General features: G+C 58.5%; 1 protein-coding gene across 2 annotated transcripts; it reads left to right on the forward strand.

The window, feature by feature from the left end:
- The first annotated feature begins 2,581 nt into the window (after positions 1-2,581).
- On the forward strand, positions 2,582-19,798 carry SETDB1 (SET domain bifurcated histone lysine methyltransferase 1). Of its 2 annotated transcripts, XM_062632591.1 has the most exons (21): positions 2,582-2,802; positions 3,804-3,976; positions 4,634-4,677; positions 4,808-4,907; positions 5,282-5,449; positions 5,640-5,841; positions 6,743-6,816; positions 7,139-7,329; positions 8,172-8,301; positions 8,663-8,801; positions 11,225-11,383; positions 12,320-12,913; positions 13,445-13,561; positions 14,120-14,289; positions 15,700-16,316; positions 16,803-16,831; positions 17,046-17,178; positions 17,588-17,786; positions 18,265-18,473; positions 19,109-19,197; positions 19,624-19,798. In XM_062632591.1, exons 1-21 carry the CDS (start codon positions 2,591-2,593, stop codon positions 19,739-19,741), a joined length of 3,867 nt encoding a protein of 1,288 aa, XP_062488575.1. In that variant the 5' UTR covers positions 2,582-2,590; the 3' UTR covers positions 19,742-19,798. The 2 variants fall into 2 exon arrangements, with proteins under 2 accessions (XP_062488575.1, XP_062488574.1); XM_062632590.1 differs by lacking the exons at positions 11,225-11,383; positions 12,320-12,913; positions 13,445-13,561; ... (6 more) ...; positions 19,109-19,197; positions 19,624-19,798 and adding an exon at positions 9,141-11,206.
- Positions 19,799-20,030: the final 232 nt, after the last annotated feature.

Here is a 20,030-nt window from a genome sequence, read left to right on the forward strand (position 1 = left end):
CTGTCCATAGGGGGGTAAGGAACACATGGGATGGGGCTGGGAACCGGCAGTGGGGGGTCAGGAGTGGGGCGCAGCATCCGTCTGTCCATAGGGAGGTAAGGAGCTCATGTGATGGGGCTGGGAACCCAACAAACACCCCCAGGGACTCCAACACCCCCCCAGGGATCCCCGAAAAACACCCCAGGGACCCCCAACAAACACCCCCAAGGACCCCAGCACCCCCCAGGGACCCCAACACCCCCAGAGACCCCCAACACCCCCAGGGACCCCCAACACCTCCCAGGGACCCCAACACCCCCAGGGACCCCAACATCCCCCCAGGGACCCCCAACACCCCCAGGGACCCCCAACAAACACCCCCAGCCCCATAGGGCCCCAGCCTCCCCCTGCACCACCCAGCATCTCAGGGCCTTCAGAGCCCCCCATTGCCCCCCAGCATCCCCCATGGTCCTCCACATCCCCACAGCTCCCCATTGACCCCAGTACCCCCAGAGCCCCCCATTGTCCCCCAGCACCCCCATTGCCCTCCAGAGCCCCCAAAACCCACCAGCACCCCCATTGTCCCCCAGCACCCCCTGAATCCCCCATTGCCCTCCAGAGCCCCCCAAACCTCACCAGCACCCCCATTGCCCCCCAGCACCCCCCATTGTCCTCCACATCCCCACAGCTCCCCATGGGCCCCAGCACCCCAGAGGCCCACATTGCCCCCCAGCACCCTCATTGCCCCCCAGCACCCCCAAGCACCCCAGCCCCCCCATTGCACCCCCATTGCCTCCCTGCCCCAGCATTGCCCCCCCGCACCCCCATTGCCCCCAATTGCCCTGCAGAGCCCCCCATTGCCCCCCCGCACCCCCATTGCCCTCCAGAGTCCCCCGTTGCCCCCCAGCACCCCCAAACCCCCCCCGCACCCCCATTGCTCCCCAGCACCCCCACTGCCCCCCAGCATCCCCATTGTCCCCCATTGCCCCTCGCACCCCCATAGACCTCCGCTCCAGCAGGGGGCAGTACGGCGCCTCCTCCCGCGGGGGAAGCTCCGCCCCGCCGCGCGTGCCCCTCAGCCAATCCCCGCCGCCGCCAGGCGGTTGGAGCCCCGCCCCCTTGGGCAGGCCGGGGCTGCTGTTGCCGGATGTGACGTCACGCGGGTTCCGGTGTGGAGGGCGCCCCGCTTCGCCCCCCACTCACCTCAGGGCGCATCCGAGCGGGGACCGGGGCGCGGTGAGTGCGGGGGGTGGAGGGGGGGTGGGGCGGGGGATGGGGGTGGAGGGGGGGTGGGGCGGGGGATGGGGGGGGAGGGGGGGTGGGGCGGGGGATGGGGGTGAAAGGGGGTGTGGGGCGGGGGATGGGGGAGAAGGGAGGTGTGGGGCGGGGGATGGGGGCGAAGGGAGGTGTGGGGCGGGGGATGGGGGCGAAGGGGGGTGTGGGGCGGGGGATGGGGGCGAAGGGGGGTGTGGGGCAGGGGATGGGGGTGAATGGGGGTGAAGGGGGGTGTGGGGATGGGGTGAAGGGAGGTGTGGGGCGGGGGGATGGGGGCGAGGGGAGGTGTGGGGCAGGGGAATGGGGTTGAAGGGAGGTGTGGGGCAGGGGAATGGGGGCGAGGGGAGGTGTGGGGCAGGGGATGGGGGTGAAGGGGGGTGTGGGGATGGGGATGGGGGTGAAGGGAGGTGTGGGGCAGTGGGATGGGGGCGAAGGGGGGTGTGGGGCGGGGGATGGGGGTGAAGGGGGGTTTGGGGCAGGGGATGGGGGTGAAGGGAGGTGTGGGGCACGGGAATGGGGGCGAAGGGAGGTGTGGGCATGGGAATGGGGGCGAAGAGCGGCCCATGGGGTGTGAAAGGGGGACTGAGAGGGAGCTGTGGGGCAGGGAAATGGGGGGCAAAAGGAGGCCTGGAGGGGGCAAGGGGAGACCGTGGGGGCAAAGGGGGTCAGGGGGATGCAGGGAGCTGTGGGGCAGGGGAATTGGGGCTGAAGAGGAGCCTGTGTGGGGAGAAGAGGGGCTTGTAGGGGCCAGGGGGAGCTGTGGGGCAGGAGAGTGGGGTGCTGTGGGGGCAAAGGGGCCCATGGGGATGTAGGGAGCTGTGGGGCAGGGGAATGGGGGGCAGAGAGGGGGCTGTGGGGGCAAAGGGGCCTATGGGGATGTACGGAGCTGTGGGGCAGGGGAATGGGGCCTGAAGAGGGGCTTGTAGAGGGCAGGGGGAGCTGTGGGGATGAGAGGAGCAGTGGGGCAGGAGATTGGGGGGCTAAGGGGGGCTGTGGGGGCAAAGAGGGGGCTGTGGGGCAGAGGGAATTGGGGTGAGGGCTTTGGGGGGGGGGGGAAGGAGGGTGAGGAGCAAGCGCCATAGAGTGGGAGAGGATGGGGTTGGGGAGGCTTTGGGGCCATGGGGAGGAGAGGGGCGGGGGGGGGAGGGGGGGGTGCAGGGGTGTGGGGGGAGGTGTAAAGCAGTTGGGGGGGTTCCGCAGCTCCCCCTGCTCGTGGCGGTGGGGGGGGAGGGGGGGGGTGCAGGGGTGTGGGGGAGGGGGGGTGCAGGGGCGTGGGGGGAGGTGTAAAGCGGTCGGGGGGGTTCCGCAGCTCCCCCTGCTCGCGGCGGCGGCGGGAATGGATTCCCGGGAGCTGCGGGAGCTGCAGCAGGAGGTGATGGAGGAGCTGGGGATGTCCATGGAGGAGCTCCAGGAGCTCGTGGACAGGGAGCTGGAGAAGTGCGAGGGCGTGAGGGAGAGGAGGAGGGAGCTGGAGGAGCTGGAGAGGTGCGTGAGGGAGAAGGAAGAGGAGGTGGCTTGTGTGGATCAGCTCTTTGAGGATGCTTCCAGGTGGGTGGCGGTGGGGGTGTGGGGGGGTGTGTGGGGAATGGGGATGGGGGTGAAGGGGGTGTGGGGCAGGGGGATGGGGTGAAGGGGGTGTGGGAATGGGGATGGGGGTGAGGGGAGGTGTGGGAATCGGGATGGGGGTGAAGGGGGGTTGGGAATGGGGATGGGGGTGAAGGGGGTGTGGGAATGGGGATGGGGGTGAGGGGAGGTGTGGGAATGGGGATGGGGGTGAAGGGGGGTGTGGGAATGGGGATGGGGGTGAAGGGGGGTGTGGGAATGGGGATGGGGGTGAAGGGGGTGTGGGAATGGGGATGGGGGTGAAGGGGGTGTGGGAATGGGGATGGGGGTGAGGGGAGGTGTGGGGCAGGGGGATGGGGGTGAAGGGGGGTGTGGGAATGGGGATGGGGGTGAAGGGAGGTGTGGGAATGGGGATGGGGGTGAAGGGGGTGTGGGGCAGGGGGATGGGGGTGAAGGGGGTGTGGGAATGGGGATGGGGGTGAGGGGGGGTGTGGGGCAGGGGGATGGGGTGAAGGGGGTGTGGGAATGGGGATGGGGGTGATGGGAGGTGTGGGAATGGGGATGGGGGTGAAGGGGGGTGTGGGAATGGCGATGGGGGTGAAGGGGGTGTGGGAATGGGGATGGGGGTGAAGGGAGGTGTGGGGCAGGGGAATGGGGGTGAAGGTGTGGGAATGGGGATGGGGGTGAAGGGGGTGCGGGAATGGGGATGGGGGTGAAGGGAGGTGTGGAGTGCGGGAATGGGGGCAATGGGAGGTGTGGGGCATGGGAATGGGGACAATGGGAGGTGTGGGGCATGGGAATGGGGACAATGGGAGGTGTGGGGCAGGGGAATGGGGGCAAAGGGAGGTGTGGGGCACGGGAATGGGGCCAAAGGGAGCTGTGGGGCACGGGAATGCTGGGCGGAGCTGTGGGGTTGATTCCTCTTATTATGGGATGCGCTGACGTTGTCTTGTCCCCCATCCCTCCGTGCCCTTTCCCCCCCGCAGAGCCATTGACAAGTGTGAGAGCCTCGTGAAGGACCTGTATTCCAAACTGGGCCTCCAGTACCGGGAGAGCAGCTCCGAGGATGAGGAGCTGGCTGCCAAAGCCATGGAAGTGATCGAGATCCCGGATGAGGACGACGACGATGTCATGAGCCTTGATCCCGGCTGGAAGCACAGTTCAGTAGCCCCTTGCACTGCAGGGTACCAAGGGAAGGGATGTCCTGGAGGATGAGAGGGATCAGGATAAGGGTAACCTCATGCTGGCCCTAAGCCGCACAGGTCCCTAAATGAGAGAGGATCAGGTAGGAGACCCCATTGCAGGGGATGTCACCTGCCCAGGGCTATTCCAGAGCCCCTGGAATCCAACACTGGGGCTCTTCCCTTTGCCCACCCACCCGTTGGCCCCATCAGGTGCTCCCCCCTGTGCCCACCCTCCTGTTGGCCCCATCGGGTGCTCCCCCCTTTGCCCACCCTCCCGTTGGCCCCATCGGGTGCTCCCCCCTTTGCCCACCCTCCCGTTGGCCCCATCGGGTGCTCCCCCCTTTGCCCACCCTCCCGTTGGCCCCATCGGGTGCTCCCCCCTTTGCCCACCCTCCCGTTGGCCCCATCGGGTGCTCCCCCCTTTGCCCACCCTCCCGTTGGCCCCATCAGGTGCTCCCCTATGGGGAAGGAGGGAGTGCAACTGGAAGGGGTGGCTTAGGAAAGGGTGGCTTTTGGCAGGGGAAGAGAACCTTTTGGGTGGGTGCTTTCCTGCGTTCCCTCTTCCTTCCCCGACTTAACCAGGGTGGATTTTCCCTCCCTGGGATGTTTTAAACCCCTTTTGTTCTCTTCAGACACAGGCACTGGGAGCTCCAGAATCACAAAGGATCAGACTCTGGTGAGTTGGAACACACCAGACTCAGGTCCTCGGAGTGGGGTTTTGCTGCAGCACTTGGGTCAGTGCTGTGTTTAGAGCAAAGGGGAAAGAAAAGGTTTGTCGTGTTTTATCCCTCTTTCCATCCCTCGAGCTGCAGGAAGCCATGGCTGCAATCAGGAAGTCTGCCCAGGATGTTCAGAAGTTCATGGATGCTGTGAGCAAGAAAACAAGTGCCCAGGATGCCCAGAAAGGTCGGTGTGGGAGGGCCAGGCGAGGGCTGGCTCTTACCTGCACCTTTACCCCTCTTGATTCGCTTGCTGACAAAGAAAAGAGCTGCTCTTTCCCTGCAGGAAGGCCCCATTAGGAGCTGTTGAGTCCAGATTCCTCTTGGGCTTTAAGCTCTTTCCCAAAGCCAATCCAAGTGGTGCAAATTCCATAATGGGAAGAGCTTTTTAATGATGCTTAAACCCCGCTTGCTGATGGCTCCAGCCAGGAAAACTGAGGCACTTGGGGGTGTGTGAGGTGCAGGAGAGCCAGGATGCCATCCTGTCGATGTTCTTCTGACCTAAGAGAGGGACTCTTTGGGCAGTTTCTAACGGATCCCTTATTGCTGTTCTTTGGGTAGATGCACAAAGCCTTCAGGAGAGTCCTGGCTCTGGCCAGCCCGCTGGCTCTGTAGCATCGGGGGGGGATCTCAGCCATGATGAAGATCTCAACGTTGGCATGAGGATCCTGGGCAAGAAGAGAACCAAAACGTGGCACAAGGGGACTCTGATCGCCATCCAGAGAGTGGGTACGTCCCCTGTGTTGGGCTGGGCTTGGGGCTTGCACCCCACTTTGGAGTTGGGAAAGCCACTCTTTTACCTCCCAACTTCATTCCTGAAAGGCTTTGGAAGGAATTCCCTTGGCTGGGAATGGGCTACGGAATGGGACTTGGCTGGAGTCATTTGGCGCTTATCTTACCATGGTGAAATGTCTTGCAGGTGCTGGCAAGAAGTACAAAGTGAAGTTTGATAACAAAGGGAAGAGTCTGCTCTCTGGCAATCACATTGCTTACGACTATCACCCTCTGCCTGAGAAGCACTATGTTGGCAGCAGGGTTGTGGCCAAATACAAAGATGGGAACCAGGTCTGGCTCTATGCTGGTATTGTGGCCGAGACCCCAAACGTGAAGAACAAGGACAGGTATTAATTCCCCTCCACTGTCATGTGTGTCCCCCTCCCTCCCTCTTATGTTTTCATTTGATTAGGGGGGAAATAAGGTCTATTTGTTACTGTTGGAGCTAAATTCCTTCCTGCCCTTTAGGAGGATGTAGTTCTGAGTGTGGCTTCTTCAGCTTTTCTTATCTCAGAGCTCTGGGTGGAGCTTCTGTTCTATTATTCATTGCCCTGAGTCATGAATCAGATCTGGTAACTCATCCACCTTATCACACAAACACAAGTCTGCCTGGCTTAAGGCAGAAAACCCAGGGTTAGGAAACATGAGCCCTGGAAGCATTTAGTTGCTGAAGCACTTGAGGAGAAGCAAGAACGGGTCTAAAGGAGGCTTTAGTTGTGTATGCATATGGGGCAGGGCTTCTTCGTGGTGTGGTTTAGACTCGTGGGCTTCCTGAGGTTGTCCTAAAGGATATCACTGCCCTGTTTCAGCTGTGGATCTGCCAGAAATGCCTCATTGTGTCAAATTCTATCTGATACATCTTTAATCACTGCAAATGGAGTGCATTTAGTACTCAGGTTGCAGATTTACTCCTCCTGCCTGCAGTGCTGCTCTCCTGTAACACAGTCTTCACACAGCTCCATATCCTGAGGTTACTGTTTGAGGCACCGGCACTGAGTGGGTGCCATGCCCAGCCTTTGGGGGGTCCTCTCCAAGCTCCTGGCCCCTGCAGCTGCTGGGGACTCTCTTGTGCTCATCTCCTGTCTGCAGATGGAGCCCTGGGGGTGTCTCCAGCTCCTTCCTTGTCACCGTCCTCATTCTCTGCTGCTGCTTTGTCCCAAAGGCTCCAGAAATACCTCTTCTTCCATTATAACTGTGCTTTATTCAGCTGCATGTTTAATTCCAGCTTCCAATGCTGCTCTTTTCCAGGTTCCTGATCTTCTTTGATGATGGCTACGCTTCATATGTCAAGGAGTGGGAGCTGTACCCAGTCTGCAGACCCTGTGAGTGAGCTCTGCCCCTTCTGTATCCTAACACTGGAGTTGTATGGGAAGTCTTTGGCTGTATGAAGGAGGTGGGGTTCAAAACACAGAGGGCATGTAGATGTTTGTGTCTGAAGCTGGAGGAGACTGGTTTCTTCCTGGCAGAGTGGTTGTGCTGACCCCTTGCACTCTGGGTGCATTACCATGGCTGGATTCCTGCCACCAGAACCCCCCAACGTGAATGTTCTTATGTAAAACTCCATCTGGGATCTTTATAAAGTTCCTCTTTGTGAGAGTTTTCCACCCCTGACCATCCCTTTCCCCCCCATCCTTTTCTGAGCAGTGAAGAAGACCTGGGAAGACATTGAGGATGTTTCCTCTCGGGATTTCATCGAGGAGTACATCACAGCCTACCCCAACCGCCCCATGGTGCTGCTCAAGAGCGGGCAGCTCATCAAAACAGAGTGGGAAGGGACCTGGTGGAAATCCCGAGTGGAAGAAGTGGATAGCAGCCTGGTCAGGATCCTTTTCCTGGTAAGGCAGTTCCCTTTCTCCCATGAGAAGGGAAAGATGAGCTTAGATTTGAGGCTGGTGGAGAGGTCTGATTGAATCCAGTTTCGTTGGTATCATACAGGGGCCTGAAGCAAGCACATGCTTTGCTTAGTAGGTAGACCACCAAGTTCTGCCTTCCAAGTAGTTCTGTCTTCCTAGTAGTTCTACCAAGTGAAGGTCAGACTCTTTCCTTTGCACTCAGGAGTCTTTTAAAGCATTTTGAAATTGAAACTGTGAAGCAGTAGATGAATAAGAAACCAAACCCATCACCTGCAGGTGTGCAAACACCTCAGCGTGGCTTCTGTCCTGATCCAAGTGCTGGTTTGAGAAGCAGGATTGAAACTGAGCAGGGGTTGGGAGCTGCTGCTTGCTCACGTGCTACAAATCCCACAAGGGGAGGAGGTGCCCTCTCTGGGCCCACTTGGCTCTCTCCCTGTCCAGCCAGTGCAAGGCCACCAGGCTGGGGGGACTTTGTGCAACCTCCCTGCCCTAAAGGATGCTTGTGCAGAGGAATTGGCTTGTCTTCCAAGGGGATCTGCCTTCTCCAGCCACGTCCCAGTGATCAGTTGTTCGCTAAGGATAGAACAAGGTTTGGGGTCTTGGCATTGGGCATCTTCTAGGTTCAGTTTGTATTCAGGGTTCTCCCAGACATGCTGAATTACTGCCCTTGTCCTCCCTTGGCTGCATGGTCTTTCAGAAGCCTTCAGGTCAATGCTTTGCCTCCTTTCCATTGGATTGTGCTCCTGGCTGTCTCCCAGGCCTGGGTTATCCCTCTGGAAGCTCTTGCCATGGGTGCTGGGAATGTTGCCTTCTCCTTGCTGCAGGATGACAAGCGCTGCGAGTGGATTTACCGGGGCTCCACACGCCTCGAGCCCATGTTCAGCATGAAAGCCTCCACAGCCTCCACCCAGGAAAAGAAGCTAAGTGGACAAGCAAGAACTCGTCCCAATGTTGGTATGTGGCATCTTTTCCTTTCATTTGGGTCCTGGAATTTGGATGGGTGCCTTGGGTTGGACGGGTGGGAGCTGGTTCTGGTTGGGTGGAGTTGGGTTCAGTGGAACTCCTGGTGAAGCAGGATTTCCAATGGGCTTTTTCTCCTGACATAAAGATGCCACAGAACCAAGCTGCACTTGTGTGAAGTGGCCAGCATCTGTCTGAGGTGACTGGCTGTGACTCCACACTCACCTGTGACCCGATGTTAACCACAAATGCCTCTCTTCTGGTTGCCTTTGGGGACTAAAGCAGTATCTTGTGGCTTTGGTTGATGGTGGAGACTTCTCCTGTTGAGATTCCCCTTTCCCCCCCTCCCCACTAGGTGCTGTGAGGAGCAAAGGGCCCGTGGTACAATACACACAGGATCTAACAGGAGCTGGTACCCAGTACAAGCCTTTAGAGCAGATGCAGGCAGCCTCACAGGCTCCACGCTCTGCTTCTCCACAGCCTGCAGAGATGGAGTAAGTACTCGAGTCACTTCTCTGCTTCCATCACTACCTCCTTTCATCTCCAGTGCTCAGCTCCTTCAGGCACCCTCCTCTCTGTGTAGGGGAATCCTCAGGTGCATGTTTCCTCTGTGACTAACTTGTCTCCTGGTTGCACAAATTGCTTTTAGTCATGTTTCTGGGGGAAACTCTAGATAAAGGCAGCTGGATGAGTAACAGGGGGTGGGAGAGCTGAGAGCCAAGCACCAGCTTCTTCCTCAAGGCTAAAGCTTCACCCTTGATGTATTTCCAACTTAAGAGTGTTTGCTTCTTCTCCTCTCAAAGTCTGAATTGCTCCCTCGTGTCATGATCCAGGCCCTGGCCACCGGCTGCTTTGTTTTGCTCCACTTGGACTGAGCTGCTCACAGACCTCGATGGCTTACGAGGCACTGGGAACTCAGGATCAGTGCTTGGTCATGGGCCAAACCTGATCGAGCTGAGCCACAGCCAAGTCACACCCGTGCCTTCTGCTGCCAGGGACCCAAGCAGGACGTTCCTGGAGGTGCAGGCTAGTGCTGAAGGAGGCCTGGATGAAGGAGGAACTCAACTTGGTGATGAAGGGAACGTGTTGGAGACCACCAGGGTACCTGGGCACGTGCCCTGGGACTTTCCTGGGATGGGAGATGCTGCCCCAGTTCATTTTTGCCACCACTGTGGATTCCCCATCCGAATTTACGGACGCCTCGCCCCCTGCCAGCATGTCTTCTGCTGTGACTGTGCCCTGCTGCTCGGGCAGATGGGAGAGAAGATGTGTCCCAGCTGTCAGGAAGCCGTGCAGGAAGTGAACCTTTACTCATGGGATGCTCTCTAGGTGTAGCAGCATCTAAGAAACCCCCCTGCCTGCAGCCTCCAGCCTCAGGAGGGAGTTCCTCTCCAAGTACCAGTGCGATAGGACCCATTCTGCCCCTTGAACTTGGAAATGCTCCTCCAAGCCATTCAAAACAGGGCTTGAAGCTGTAGCAGCCTTGTTCCTCCTCTCTTGCTATAGCAGAAGAGGTCTGCTCCAGCAGGAGGAACGCAGCCCTGGCTCCTCACAGCAGTCCTGGGAGCAGAGGGAGAGCTGGGCTGTGGCCCTAACCCCAGGACACCTCGAGCTGAGGAGGGTGTAGGAAGGATGTGCAACAACACGGAATGAAGATGATCCAGTTGAATCGGCCACCCTCGAGGCTGCTGAATCTCCTCTTCCATTTAACATTTCCATGGAAGCTTTGGGGTGTTTTTTCTCTCCCCACAAAGGCTTTGACTTGAGGCTCTTGTTTTCAGATCTAGTACAAGACATGCATTACAGCTGGTTCCCTGCCCTGCAGTTAACCAGTGAACTGCTTAAAGACCCCAGTGACTGGAGGCAGCAAGATCCATGTCCCAGCTGTCCCAGAGGAAATTGATGGGTTAAAACCACACTGGATTTAGCTTATTAAAACTGAGAGGATGTGCATTTCACTCTGGTGTTTGTTTTGCTCTGAGGAAGGGCTGGTTCTAGTCCCTCTCTAGGCTCACTTTCAAGTTCTAAGGTGCCAGGGAGCTGCCACTTGGGACTGTTTGAAGTCCATCGGTGGAACCTCTTTTCTCTTGCTCTTGACTTCTCAATGTGTGCTGACACTTGGCTCTGAAGGCAGATGTTTGCAGAAATGGCCAGCCCCTTCTGCTCTCGCTGTCCCCACCCTTGGCACCCTGATAACATAACTGCATTCTTCCACTTGTGGCAGTGGCTGGTTTGGGCTGGTTCTCTGTTTGATGGGTGTAAGTGGATTGGATCTGCTGTTGTTTCTTAGGGTGGGAGTATTGTGTCCTTCAAGTGTCTCCCACCTCCCTGGTGTTGTGCATCCCTGTTTGGGAGCCCCTTTTGTCAGCAGTGTTATTCTATTCCCTCACACAATCTTATCTTGTTACTTGGTACAGACAAAAGAGTCCTCTGTGCTCCTGTTCCTCCCACTGCTCAGCACTGCCCAAGCTCTGTAAGCTCTTGTTTCTGCTGGTGCAGGGGTTTCTTCATGGACTGGTTTGGCCAGCTTCTTCAAACTGAAGGCCTTGGGCAGCCTGGTTGCACTCCTTTCACCCTCGTGCCTTGCTTCCAAATACATAGCACTTTTCCATGCATGCTGGCATTTGCTTGGGGTTGTAGGACAAAGAGGTAGAAATGGGCTGATTTTTACACTCCTTAGGAAAAAACCTGCTTGTTTTCTCATGGATGGGGCACTGCTGCATGTGAATCTTGCATATCACTCATAGAATCCATCAGGTTGGAAAAGACTTTCAAGATCATCAAGTCCAACCATTCCCCACTGCTAACCCCTGTCACAAAGGGCCTCATCTACACAGTTTGGGAACGCTTCCAGGGCTGGTGACTCCACCATTCCCTGGGCAGCCTGTTCCAGTCCCTGACCCCTTCCCTCCTGCAGGTACTCTGACAGTCAGCTGGCCCAGGCGAGGAAGCAAGTGGCCAAGAAGAGCACTTCCTTCCGTCCCAGCTCTGGGGGTTCTGGGCAGTCTTCCCCTTCTCCCCCTATCCTCAGTGATGCACCTCTGGGGGGCAGGACCAATGCAGCCCAGCAGCATCGGTGAGTGCAGCTTGTTCCCTGCATCCTTGGCAGAGCTGGGGATGCTGGGGCAGCTCGGGGGCTTGTTGGGTTTGTTTCCCTACGGACTGAGCTCTTCATTTGCAGCTTATCTCGTCCTGAGCCATTTGTCTTCTGCTTTGTGTTGCCTCCCAGAAAACTGTTTGTTATATTTGAGCCTGGGGGGGTCTCTTATCAGTTCTGAGCAGCATTTACTCCAGTGGGATTCTGGCCAAAGCCTCTGCCCCTGCTTATTGTTAGAGGACTCCTGTTGCTACAAGCTTTGTAGGCGCCGAGGAAAGCTGTTGTTAATGTCAGTCTGCAGGTGGCTTTTCCACAGTGGTGGCTTTGTGGCAGTTGGAAGCACAGAAGCCGTTGCTCCACGGTCAGAGACCACAACCAGCTTGGGCTTGGTTTTGCTTCCCTACTGTGATTTTTTGGGGGTGGTGGTTGTGTTCTCTGCTGCTGGTAACACCTGCCCAGCCTCACTCCCTGGGAGTGCTGGTGTTTGTGTCTTAATTCATCTGTGCAGCAAAACCAATGAGTGTCCTTGTGTGTAACCACAAAAAAAGCATCTATCAAAGCAGCTGCTTTGATAGGAATGAAGTGCCTAAAATCCCTTTGCTCTTGGAAGCTCTGAGGTACTGGCACAGGTTGCCAAGACAAGTGGTAAATGCTCCATCCCTGGCAGTGTTCTAGGCCAGGTTGGACAGCACCTTGGGCGACAGGGTCTAGTGGAAGGTGGCCTTGCTCACGGCAAGGGCTTGGAACTGGAAGATCTTAAGGTTCTTTCTAACCCAAACCATTCTATGATCTGAGGGTCCTTTCCAGCCCATCCCAATCTCTGATCTTAAGGTCCCTTCCAACCCAACCCGTTCTCTTGCTTCCTTACGTGCTTTCTGACGCCTCCCTTTCCCGCTGCCTGCCTCCCCCCCCCAGCAGCCAAACAGGCAGCAGCACCCACCAGGCCTTCCACGGCATGATGGACCGCGTGCCCAACGAGCCCTCGTACCGAGCCCCGCTGGAGAAGCTCTTCTACCTGCCCCACGTGTGCAGCTACACGTGCCTGTCGCGCGTGCGGCCGCTGCGCAGCGACCAGTACCGCAGCCGGAACCCGCTGCTCATCCCGCTGCTCTACGACTTCCGACGCATGACGGCGCGGCGCCGCCTCAACCGCAAGGTGGGCTTCCACGTGCTCTACAAGACCCCGTGCGGGCTCTGCCTGCGGAGCATGCAGGAGATCGAGCGGTACCTCTTCGAGACGGATTGTGACTTCCTCTTCCTGGAGATGTTCTGCTTGGATCCCTACGTGCTGGTGGACCGCAAGTTCCAACCTTACAAACCCTACTACTACATCGCGGACATTACCAAGGGCAGGGAGGACGTGCCGCTGTCCTGCGTCAATGAGATCGATAACACCCCGCCGCCTCAGGTGGCCTACAGCAAGGAGCGCATCCCGGGCAAAGGGGTTTACATCAACACCAGCTGGGAGTTCCTCGTGGGCTGTGACTGCAAAGACGGCTGCAGAGACAAGTAGGGATGCTGGGGAGGGATTCTTCATTGGGGACTGTAGTGACAGGACAAGGGGTAATGGGTTCAAACTGAAACAGGGGGAGTTTAGGTTGGATCTGAGGAGGAAATTCTTTCCTGTTAGGGTGCTGAGGCACTGGAATGGGTTGCCCAGGGAGGTTGTGAATGCTCCATCCCTGGAGGTGCTCAAGATCAGGTTGGACGAGGCCTTGGGTGAGATGGTTTTGTGTGAGGTGACCCTGCCCACGGCAGGGGGCTTGGAACTGGATGATCTTAAGGTCCTTTCCAACCCAAACTGTTCTATGATTCTAGGTGACCCCATGGGTGCCAGTGGGGCTGGAGGGTGGGGATGGCAGCACAAGGTGGACCTGCTCTGCACTTCGTGGAGCTCTGCTTGCTTGTAGATTTGACCCCAGATGAAGCCCATCTCTGCATGTACCTGTTCAGAAAGATGGGATTTCTTCGCCTTTCTGTAAAACCAGTGTCTAAAACGTAACTTCTGAAGGGTGGGTGGGTTTTCCTGTGTCTCTCTAGATCAAAATGTGCCTGTCACCAGCTGACTGTCCAGGCGACTGGCTGCACCCCAGGAGGACAGATCAACCCCAACTCTGGATACCAGCACAAAAGGCTGGAAGAATGTCTCCCAACAGGGTAAGCAGAACCACATCTTCTTCCCTCACAGACACCAGCCCCAGAAACTCGGCCTCTTGATGCTCCCAAAGAGGGGTATTGTTCAGCTGGGAGAAGAGAAGGCTCTGGGGACACCTTAGAGCCGCTCTCTAAGGAGGGTACAAGAAACCTGGAGAGGAGCTTTGGACAAGGGATGGAGGGATAGGACAAGGGGAATGGCTTTAACCTGCCAGAGGAGAGACTGAGATGAGTCATTAGGAAGAAGTTTTTGGATGGGGCTTGAAGCAATGTGGTCTAGTGGAAGGTGTCCCTGCCCTGGATGAGCTTTAAGGTCCCTTCCAAACCATTCTGTGACTCTGTTTCTTGAGGGAGGGAGTGCAAACCTGCCTCTGTCCTTGATCCCTGTTAACATGTGGCCTAGGATCTCTGCTCATGGCCACAGCACCTCGCAACAACGCTTTCCCTGCTCTGCTGAGCTCTCAGTCGCTGCTGCAGGTCCTTTTGTGTCATTTCTGGTGCCACACGAGCTCCTGGGAGGTTCTTTACCAAGGAAGATGTCTCTGTTCTCCTCTCTTTCAGAGTTTATGAGTGCAACAAGAGGTGCAAGTGCAACATTAACATGTGCACCAACCGCTTGGTCCAACACGGCCTCCAAGTCCGGCTGCAGTTATTCAAGACCCAGAACAAAGGCTGGGGCATTCGCTGCCTCGATGATATTGCTAAAGGCTCCTTTGTCTGCATCTATGCAGGTAGGACCTCACCCCATGGGCTGAGCAGGTAGAAGCCTCTTAGCTTTGAAATGGGTGCTGTGAATGAAAAGCCTTTGTTGAGCCAGCCCTGCCTGGCAGTCACATGTATCCAGATAGGAATCTGCTCGGTTTCAGTTAAGGAGTGGGGGGAATAAGTGTTTGAAAAGATCTGGTTGTGTCAGGCCTGAGATCTGGGCTTTGTTTATCACGAAATAGGACGTGGAGCTGCTGGAGTGAGTCCAGAGGAGGCCACGGAGCTGCTGCGAGGGCTGGAGCAGCTCTGCTTTGGAGCCAGGCTGAGAGAGCTGGGCTGGGGCAGCCTGGGGAAGAGAAGGCTCCTGAAGGGGAGACCTTAGAGCAGCTCCAGTGCCTGAAGGGGCTGCAGGAAACCTGGAGAGGGGCTTGGGACAAGGAATGCAGGGACAGGCCAAGGGGAATGGCTTTAACCTGCCCAAGGAGAGACTGAGCTGAGCTCTTAGGCAGAAGCTCTTCCCTGTGAGGGTGCTGAGGCGCTGGCACAGGGTGCCCAGAGAAGCTGTGGCTGCCCCATCCCTGGCAGTGCTCAAGGCCAGGTTGGACCCAGGGGTTTGGAGCATCCTGCTCCAGTGGAAGGGGTCCCTGCCCATGGCAGGGATTGGAGCTGGAGGAGCTTTAAGGTCCCTTCCAGCCAAAGCAGGCCATGATTGTGTGACCCCCGCGCTGCTTGTGCACGCTTTGAATCAACACAAACCTGTTTCCTGTTTACACCCCACTGGTTGCTGGGGCCCTCAGCACAAACCAACCAAATGCAGAAGTTGCTCAGGACGGTTGCATCAGCCCTGCAAGGAAAGCAGGAGCACCGCTGGGTTCTGGTGCTCTGCTCACCCTCAGCAACACCTCTGTGCTGGGCCATCACCTCCAGCCAGCCCTTCAGAGGCCAAGGCTGTGCCTCTGTTTGAGAGATGTCCATGTTGGAAACCTGGATGTTAGCAAGGACCCTGTAGTGAGAAACCTGGATGTAGGCACAGGATGGGTTCAAACCGAAAGAGGGGAAGTTCAGGTTAGATAGAAGGAAGTTCTTTATCGTGAGGGTGCTGAGGCACTGGCACAGGTTGCTCAAAGTGGTGAATGCTCCATCCCTGGCAGTGTTCAAGGCCAGGCTGGGCAGAGCCTTGGCTAACATGGTCTAGTGTGAGGCATCCCTGCCCATGGCAGGGGCTTGGAACTGGCTGGTCTTAAGCTCCTTTCCAACCTCACCCGTTCTATGACCACCCAAGTGCTTCAGATTACCTCAAGTATCGGGGTCAGGCATTGCCCTTTCCCAGTCCAGCTTTGGCCTGAGGCGGTGTCAAGCCCTGTTCGCTTGCTGCTGCGCGCTGGGTTAGGAGCCTCATCCCTGGAAAACTCCCCCTTCTTTTCCCCTTCCCTCAGGGAAGATCCTCACGGATGACTTTGCTGACAAAGAGGGGCTGGAGATGGGGGACGAGTACTTTGCCAACCTGGACCACATCGAGAGCGTGGAGAACTTCAAGGAGGGCTACGAGAGCGACGCCAAGTGCTCCTCGGACAGCAGCGGCGTGGACCTGAAGGACGACGAGGACGAGAACACGGGCACGGAGGAGCAGGAGGAGTCCAACGAGGACAGCTCTGATGACAACTTCTGCAAGGACGAGGACTTCAGCACCAGCTCGGTGTGGCGCAGCTACGCCACGCGCCGCCAGACCCGCGGCCAGAAGGAGAACGGGCTCTCGGAGACGGCCTCCAAGGACTCCGGGCCTGCCCGGCAGCTTCAGCCCGACGAGGCCCCTGCGGCTGCCTCCTGCAAGCTCCCGGTGTCGGAGGAGACCTCCAAGAACAAGGTGGTGTCGTGGCTGAGCTCCAACAGCATGGCCGACGGCTTCCAGGACAATGACAGCGCCTCCTCCTTCAAGATGAGTGAAGGAGGGGAAGCCAAGGCCAGCAAAGGGGAGATCCCAGGGGAAAGGGAGAAAACCTGCACTGCTGCCCCGGGAGATGTGGATCAGGAGCTGAAGGCATCAAAGAAAGAAGTAAGGGAGATGAGGAAACGGAGGCACCACGATGGGCATCAGCTGTGCTCTTGCTCAATGGCTTCTCCACGCGGACAACGTGCCTGCGGTGCTCTTTGGTGTCCCCATGCTCTGCTTACTTGGCCTTTGCTTGCTGGGGTAGGGTGGCAGGTGCCTGGTCCCTTCCTGAGGGATGTTTGGGCACAAGAGGCTACAAAGAAGCTGCTCAGCGTGTGCTGAATGTCCCCCAGGCCCTCGGTGCTCCGTGGCTGTGCAGCCCTGCAAGAGGGTGCCAGGGATGGTGGGGACATGGGGGTGCTCTTTGTCCCCTCCCTGCTCTGTTGAGGACCCACCGTATGGGACACAGAGGACGGGAGACCCACGGTCAGGACTTGGCCTGGGTGCCCCACTGAGCGGGGCTGGTGTTTGGGAAGTGGTTGCACAGAAGGGCTGAAGGGTGCTCCAAAAGGGAGAGGTTTTAATTGCGTGTCCTTCTCCCCCCTGCAGGAACCTGAGGACGTAGCCAAAATTCCCGGGTAAGGTTCCTTAACGTGGATTTTCCTGCTTTTCCTTGCCAGCTAAGGGATTGCTGCAGCTTTAGGGCTGCCCTTAACTGGGTTTAACACCAGTGCTGGAGGAAACAGAGCTGGGGCTGGGCCCAGGGGGACCGCTATGGGCTTGTGCAGCTCTCGGTTCCCCCTGCTGCTGTGGCTCTGCCTGGAGATCCAAGGGCACCTGCTCTTCCCACAGGCTGGGTGACTTGGGCAGGATGTATGGATACAACCCCAGCCCTCCCAAGCTCGAGGGGATCCGGAGGCCGACGAGCAGGACGGCGCTGCTGCAGAGCAAGCGGCTTTCCGGCACCCCCCAGCCCAGCACGGATGTGAGCAGAGATCCTAGGGATGGGATGGGCTGGGAATGCCAGACCAGGGTGGGAAGGGGTGGGTCTGGCTCTGCCCCAGCCCCAGCCTGGTTCAGTGAAGGCCTTGAACCTTCCTTGGGGTCTGTTCCTCTGCGCTTCCCTTCCCAGCTGGGCACCAGCGCAGGGCTGTGGTTTGGGGCTGTGATTTCCTGGGGGGAAGCTGATTTCCTTCTGCCACTGGGGCCCTTCTGTGGGTCTGGGAGCCCCAGAAACAGAGGCCACGTGGGGTCTGGTCCCTGTGTTGTAAGGGGATGTAGCGCCTTGGTTCCCACACCAGGGATGCGGTGCTCGGCAGGGCAGCCACGGGCCGGGGTTTGCTTTGTGGTGTCGGTCCCTTCCTCCCCAATGCCAACGCTCTCCTTGCCCCAAGGTGCCCTCGGGAGCCAGGGGTCCCTTTGGCCAGGACGTGCTGACCGTGTCGAGCAGCACTGAGAGTGAGGGGGAGAACGGCCCCGCAGCAGCAGGGCAGGGCCAGGCCACCACCAACGACAGCGACGACATCCAGACCATTTCCTCGGGCTCCGATGAGGAGGAGGGGGATGAGAAGAAGAACCCGTCCTCGGGGTCAGGTGAGGAGCACAAAGAACAGGTACAGTGAAGCCACCTGGGGCAGAAGCCACCAAACCGGGCTCCTGGGGCTGTAGCTGTGAGCGTGGTGCGTCCTGCCCCGTGTGCCGATGAGCTCTGTCTCACCAGCCAAGGGCTGAGGCTTCCCCAGGGCTTGTTTGGGCCATAACTGCAAAGCCCAGTCCCCAGGTGCTTGGGCATTGTGGAGAGCTGCCTAAAACCAACTGTGAGGTTCATTGGGTCAAGTGGAGAGCTGAGAGATGCCCTGGAGCCAGCCCAGGGAATGGTTTGGGTCGGAAGGGTTTGCTGAAGCTCATCCAGTTCAACCCGGGCCACCTTCCACTGGAGCAGGATGCTCCAAGCCCCTGTGTCCAACGTGGCCTTGAGCACTGCCAGGGATGGGGCATCTGAGTCAGTGTCTGTGGGGCTCCTCTTGTGGAAGGTGCAGGGACCACGGTGGAGTCTCCTCCCCTGTGGCAGGTCCCATGAAGAGGCAGGTGGCTGTGAAGTCCACCCGGGGCTTTGCCCTCAAGTCAACCCACGGCATTGCCATCAAATCCACCACCATGGCCGCCGACAAGGGCGAGAGCGCGCCGGTGCGCCGGACCACGCGGCAGTTCTACGACGGCGAGGAGTCCTGCTACATCATCGACGCCAAGCTGGAGGGGAACCTGGGCCGCTACCTCAACGTGAGTCACCTCGAGGGGCAATGGGCACCTTGGGGGGGGACCTGGGGCAGCTCCCATAGGAGCCAGGCTGGGAACATTGGGGCTGCTCAGCCTGGAGAAAAGCTGCGTGGAGAGCTCAGAGCAGCTTCCAGTGTCTGAAGGGGGCTGCAAGGATGCTGGAGAGGGGCCTTCATCAGGGACTGGAGCAACAGGACAAGGGGTGATGGGTTCAGACTGGAACAGGGGGGATTTAGGTTGGAGATAGGGAAGTTCTTCCCTGTGAGGGTGCTGGGACACTGGAATGGGTTGAATGGAGAAGCTGTGGCTGCCCCATCCCTGGCAGTGTTCAAGGCCAGGTTGGAGCATCCTCCTCCAGTGGAAGGGGTCCCTGCCCGTGGCTTTCAATGAGCTTTAAGGTCCCTTCCACCCAGCCCATTAAAAACTGGGAAAAGAGCCGGATGAGGAGGATGGATCCCCACCCCTGTGGCTGGAACCAGGCCCCGTGACAGCCGAGTCAGACCTTCCTCAGCAGCATCACCTTTGCCTGTGCCTCCAGCCCTGCTGTGGGCAGGGAGGGAGTGGAGCCCCTTCCATGGGGAACGCTGCTGCTTGTCCCAGCTCCAGCCCTGTGCTCACGGTGCCTCTGCTCCCTCCAGCATAGCTGCAGCCCCAACCTCTTCGTGCAGAACGTGTTTGTGGACACCCACGACCTCCGCTTCCCCTGGGTCGCCTTCTTCGCCAGCAAGTGAGTGGGGGGCACAGGGATGGGGGTCCCCTTGTCCTCTTGTCCCCTGCTGTGTCCCCCCCCCCAAGCCTGAGTGGGGAGAACCTTGGTGAGGACCCCCCCAACCTTCTGTGCAGGTCCTGGGCTGGTTTGCACTGGGTTTAGACCTTTCCAAAGGGGGGAGTTAAGCCCCAGTCCCCCGCCACGTGGCTCCTGCGCCCCGGGAGCACGGAGTCACCTTCGGGAAGCCCCACGGGAGTGATTCATCAGGGACCTTTGTCCCCGTGCTCCCCATGGAGCCAAAGGCAGCGGCGCCGCCTGCTTCACCCTTGGCCTGGGGGGGGGGGGGGAGCTGGATTGGTCCAGCGAGGTCAGATGTGAGCGCTGGGAGCGGGAGCTCCGGCTGCTCCTCCCCTCTGGAATGGCCTCTTCCCCTTCTCTCCCCAGGAGGATCCGTGCTGGCACGGAGCTGACCTGGGATTACAACTACGAAGTGGGCAGCGTGGAGGGCAAAGAGCTGCTGTGCTGCTGCGGGGCCATCGAGTGCCGCGGGCGGCTGCTCTGAGCCCCCCGTGCTCCCTCCCTGCCCTTCCCTTCCCGGTGGCCTCGTCATTCCCAAGCTGAGGAACTCAGGTTGCAGGGAGCAGACGGACACAAACTGATCCGGACCCCAGGCAGGGGATGTGGGGTGGGGAGGGATGCCCAAACCTGAGCCTCTAGGAGGTGCTTCTGCCACTGGTTTTCCAATGGGAAACACTCCAGGGAACTGCTTCAGGGTGGGACCGAGCTGTGTCCATCCCTGTGGGGTTAGGGGCAGGATGATGGGATGCGCCCAGCTCCAATGGACCACTCTG

Source organism: Pezoporus occidentalis, unplaced genomic scaffold, assembly GCF_034315485.1.
Source record: "Pezoporus occidentalis ecotype Australia unplaced genomic scaffold, CSIRO_AGI_Poc_V1 ctg391, whole genome shotgun sequence".
NCBI lineage: Eukaryota > Metazoa > Chordata > Aves > Psittaciformes > Psittacidae > Pezoporus > Pezoporus occidentalis.